At 43.4% G+C, this 5,157-nt stretch overlaps 1 protein-coding gene across 2 annotated transcripts; it reads right to left on the bottom strand.

Moving 5' to 3' along the window:
• Window positions 1-1,822: 1,822 nt before the first annotated feature.
• On the bottom strand, window positions 1,823-3,464 carry LOC147418108 (uncharacterized). 2 transcript variants are annotated; one of them, XM_086507188.1, is made up of 3 exons: window positions 3,362-3,393; window positions 3,058-3,136; window positions 1,823-2,999 (listed from the first exon to the last, which is right to left on the bottom strand). In XM_086507188.1, the coding sequence occupies exons 1-3, from the start codon at window positions 3,391-3,393 to the stop codon at window positions 2,094-2,096; spliced, it is 1,017 nt and encodes a 338-aa protein (XP_086363314.1). In that variant the 3' UTR covers window positions 1,823-2,093. The 2 variants fall into 2 exon arrangements, with proteins under 2 accessions (XP_086363314.1, XP_086363313.1); XM_086507187.1 differs by having other exon boundaries at window positions 1,823-3,136; window positions 3,362-3,464.
• Between the last annotated feature and the right edge of the window lie 1,693 nt (window positions 3,465-5,157).

Genomic DNA, 5,157 nt, shown 5'->3' on the forward strand with positions numbered 1-5,157 from the left:
TGTCCAATGGTCAAAACTTAGGAAATATTGGATGTTTGTGGGAAGACTCAAAAGTCTTCCCACATCCCTATCCTTGAGGGGGCGATCCCTTTTAGTAGGGGATGAGAGAGAAACACACACACACACACACACACACTCTTGCAAGCTCCCTTTACACAAAGGGCATAGTGGACACATGTCAGCTCCCCAGCCCAGCTACCCCCAAATTGCATTCAAATCCTATTGGATGGCCATAGAGGTGGACCAATGAGAATTAGGCTAGAGTAAATTTAGTTTAATTCGTTTAAAAACACTTGATAAAAGAACCAATAGAAATTAAGCTCTCTAAAGGACTATTGGATAGTTTCCCAAGGGGTCCAATGAGCATTCAGTAGCCCAATGGCTTGCTTGATTCCCATTGGCCAAAAGACTAAGAGGTCCAATGAGATTTTGATTGCATTATTTAAATACTTAAAGCTCTCACAAAAGGGGAAAGGGGGGCACATGTCACAATGCTATCACTTATGCTTCTTAATTATCATTGGCTAAGCTGCTTTGGAGGGGCCAATAGGATGCCAGCAAGTGCAATTAGCAAGAGGTGTTGACCGAGAGAGAGAGAGAGGGGGCTGATTTTTGCAAGGCCTTATCACACACGCACTCACACAATCTTATGTGTGAAGTAAAGAAGACTATCTCCTTCTCAAGCTTTAATAGAAAGCTCATCATCTACTCCAAGCTTGTGAGAAGGGAGGCCTACACCAACAACTCTTGGATTTGTGATGCAAATCCCACCAAGATCCAGGCTCAATGCATGTTCATCTCCTCTACCATGCTAATTACTAAGCTATGCTAAGCTATTAAGAGTGATCATGTGAGGAGATATACTTCTTTCTCGTAAGAATACTCCTTCTTCCTCTTGATCTACTCTCATACCCCGCTAGCTCTCACCATCTTCGAAAGTGTGTGAGGTCTTGGGTCTGAGACCATGAGGGAATTGATGTTGTGTTTTTAAGCGTTAGCTTGGTGCTTGAAGCTTCCATCTTCATTGCACCAGCAAGTTATTGAAGGAACACAAAGTATTGTATTGTAAAATGTCTCCCTTGATGGGGGAAACCTATAATACAAAGCCTTTTGGAGGGGGGAACAGCTCCATGTAAATCCGATCCTCAACTGTTGTTGTCAATATCTTAATTTCTCTCTCTTTTGTTCATGCCTATCTAACTAGGTGTTATGCTTTTGTTGCTCTCTCCATCCAAGCACTATTGCTATGCTCATTAGGAATCTATTCTTAATGAAATGCTCACTATATCTATGTTATTTTTCCGCTATACACAAGTTACTAGATCATTAAATGTTACAACTAAACCAAGAATAAACCCAAAAACGGAAGAGAGGGGGAGGGGGGGCAAACTATATATAATACCTATATACTAGGTGCATTCAAGGATTGCTTATAAAACCCCTAAGCTGTGAATTTTTTACCATTTTTACCAAGAAAAAGGACCCTTTTCCTATTCCATTTATAAACTTTTTTTAAAGCTCATTTTTTGTGTATATGAAAATGTGAGAAAATATAAAACAAAATAATCCCTGTTGTTGAATCCACATTATAAGTATTTTTTATTGTAGTGAACCCTTCCTCCCCTTGATCCCTAGGAATTAACCCATTGCACCATATTATCTAAGACAACACCATAGAAGTAGAGCAAGTGTTTGAAATTAGGAATGACAATTTGCAAGCTGCACTAATATTTATTGCACTTGCTTAGAAAGTCTCTCCGTATTTAAGATGACATACAACTTTATGACAATCTACAACTTTAACCACACCGGAGACATAGGGTAGAGATAGTTATGCATGGATTTGAAATTAGTTGATTGCATGGATGGCTACCAAACGGGAGCCATCCTTGGAGCTTCCGTGTGGTTACACCAAGGCACTCTTGTTAAACACTCACTTATAACATTTATTCTGCTCTCTTTGTCTACAGAGCTCTTTGTCTAGAGAGCCACCCATGGCCTAACCATAGTACTTGAAACTTAGTGTTGTAGTGTCACAACTCGAAAGAGAGAGGAAGACTACTTAGGGAGCGAGACGGGGTGGGCAGGGGCTCTTAGTTGTGTTGGGGAGTACGAGCTGGTGCCAAAGCATTAGCAGAAGCACGGTGGAGAAGCTTGGCTGTGAGAACATCCTTGGCTTCGATGTAGAAGTTGAACATGTTCGCGCCAATAAAGATGCCGTCGGCGAAGCGCGTGCGCTGAACGCCAGCTTCCGGAAGCGTGTCTTGCTGAGTGTAAGAGAAGGGCACATTGCAGTTGGCTTGCTCTGCATACACAGTAACCTTGACGGTGGCTCCGGGAGGGACGTTCGGAACGGTGTAAGAGGGCGACACCGTCAGGCTTTCGGACGTTTCCTTCCCCCATGTGACGGTGTGCGACACGCTCGCCGAGATCTCCACCCCGCCTTCGGTAACGAGGGGTGCACCCGCGTTGAATTTCAGGGTGGTCGACAGCTGCGTAGTGATGGAGTTGCTCCAGCTCGAGGTGGATGTCTTGGTGTAAGAGAGCTGCAGGGTGACAGAGCCTGGCAGAGAGGAGTGGTTGGTGGCCGTTTGCGAGACGAGCGCGATCGGACGGCGGTTGTAGATTTTGGCGTTTCCGACGTCGTAAACGATGTCGTCCAGCCGGCATGAGAGCACCGGGTCTTTTAGCACCATCCTTGCGCTGCTTTCCACACCGTCCCCATTAGGAAGCAGGAAGCTATACGCTCGCCGGACGCAGTAACGTCCGGTGGCCATGCTCTTGAGAGCCACGGTATCCTTGTTCAATTGCTCCGGTACGAACAGCGCTGTCCGGTCAGACAATCGTGGTTCGCCGCCCTCCCAGTTGGCCATCACAACGTCCTGATTATAAGGATTGGCGTCGGAAACCTGCCAGAACTTGCCGTTGCCGATGTACTTAATGGCCACAGTGCCCGTCTTGGCATCAACAACGTGCACCTCGTGCACCATGGCCTTGTGCTGTAAGAAGTCCAAGTCCGCAGAGAACTCCAGCATGGGGGTCTTCCCGGTGGGCGACGTAAGCAACAGCTTGTTGTTGTCGCCTTGGAGGGCCACATAGCGAGGAAGAACCACAACAGCAGCCATTAATTATTCTTCTGCATACACGGTTTCTTAAATTAAATAACGATTGATATGCTTCGCACCTATTAGCAATTGAGAGAGAGAGAGAGAGAGAGAGACAGAGCGCGAGAGAGAGAGAGAAAGAAGACAAATTTTGGACAAATTCTCACAATAATTCCCACATTGTGACTCCGTTTTCCTACATGAGAAAATCTCTAAATCTTCTTGTGTGAGAGAGAGAGAGAGAGAGAGAGAGTTACTTGCGGCTATAATCTGAATTGAACCTTTGCATGCCCTCAGAATTGGCTCAAACCCAAAATGTTATATAGAGAAGGGCCAGCTAGGTTTAAAGCAATATTCCCACTTCTACTTTTCTCAATTATTCAAAAAGAATATGCTCATCTCTCAATGCATTCACAAAGAATTTTATCATAATGATATACATGCCATTCGCATAATCAATCAACAGTTATTTGGAATATATTCATGCACTAAAGGTGGTGGAGAACCTTTTATTATACCTATTTAAAAGCAGATTATATTTCATACGATGTGACGGCCTCACAATAGCTAGCTAGGTACTTGATTCCCATTTGCCCTTTTTATGGCAATCAACCTTCATGCAAATGGTGAACGGATATGTATGAAGTCTCTACCGCAAAATTTCTCTTTGGAATATGTTCAAGAGAAATTTTCTTCTGCGAGAGAGGATTTTCATAAAATACTTCCCTGAAAATTAATTCTTCTTCTCAAGTCCAATACAAATTAGTCTGTTCCTCTTGTGCATGCTTTGGGGATGGCTATATCAACAAGAAATTGGATGAGAGAGAGAGAGAGAGAGAGAGAGAGAGAGAGAGAGAGAGAGAAAGTTTATTTGAAGTTTTGAATTGTCGTGCATGGTTATGTTTTTTTCCGACACACTAGAGGACCCACAGGGGGAGGTGCTCATTCGTTCCAAATATTAGCCATGTTACATGCTCGGGCAACGGCAGCGTACTAAGCAAGAACCACACGTAGGCCTCACCATGGCCACCTAATTGATGCACCACGTGTTGGGAACGATAGAGAGAACTCGTACCAACTAGGAACCTCCTCCTGGGGTGACCCACCCCAGGAGGACGATGCACTCGAATGTCCAAGGGCAAGAGCCCTAGCAAGGTGAACACCAAGTGAGCACAAGGTGTCCCTCTAGAGTGTGACCCAACGTGGGATTTGAACCCACAACCCATAGGTTGAGAGGCCAAAGCCTTACCGTTAGACCAACTCTTTGGGGACCGTGCATGGTTATGGGAGAAAGCAAAGATTGGTGTTCTGGTAACGAAACAAATCGTCATAATTTGTCCACTAACATGCTATTTATAAATATAAGATCCCTTGAGGATGCCTCCCATATGAACATATTCATATCCATCAACAAAATAAAACAACATAAAAGCTTTTACATTTCCCATTGCCTAGGAATCAACCCATTACTAGAGGAGGGTCCATGTGCCCACTCAAAGCTAGCTAGATTGCTAATCTTTAGTGGGCTGATTTAATCATACCAAGATGAGATTGAGATAGTACCGAGTATCTAGTGCTATACTTAAGTAGAGATACGAAGGAGAGAATGGGGATTTTTTTTTTTGACACAAGTATGTAAGTAGGTGGCCCCTTATATGAGCTCAAGTATATGAGTCATAAAATCATTAAATTTCAATAACAAAATAAAGCATTTTAGAGAAATAAAAACCTTAAGTATACAAAAGTGCATCTACTTCTATAGTGGTGACATAATAACTAATATCTAATTCTCCTAAATGATTTTCTCATGTTAAACTGATCATTTAATATAGGGAAGTGCTAGGGGAGAAAAAGTTAGAATATTTGTTAAGCTAGCAGACCGGCCACAGTAGGGATCCAAAGGAGGGAAAATAGGGATGCAAAGGGGGGGCCATCTACAAAAGAGCAAGGTGCAACAATGGGCTTTAAAGACCCCAAGGTTTAGCCCATTAAGACTTCCAAAATGCTAAGGTTTCAAAAATCAAAGGTTGTATCCAATGGTTAAGCTTAGGAA

This window comes from Adiantum capillus-veneris, chromosome 30 (genome assembly GCF_014529385.1).
Source record: "Adiantum capillus-veneris isolate H3 chromosome 30, ASM1452938v2, whole genome shotgun sequence".
Lineage (NCBI taxonomy): Eukaryota > Viridiplantae > Streptophyta > Polypodiopsida > Polypodiales > Pteridaceae > Adiantum > Adiantum capillus-veneris.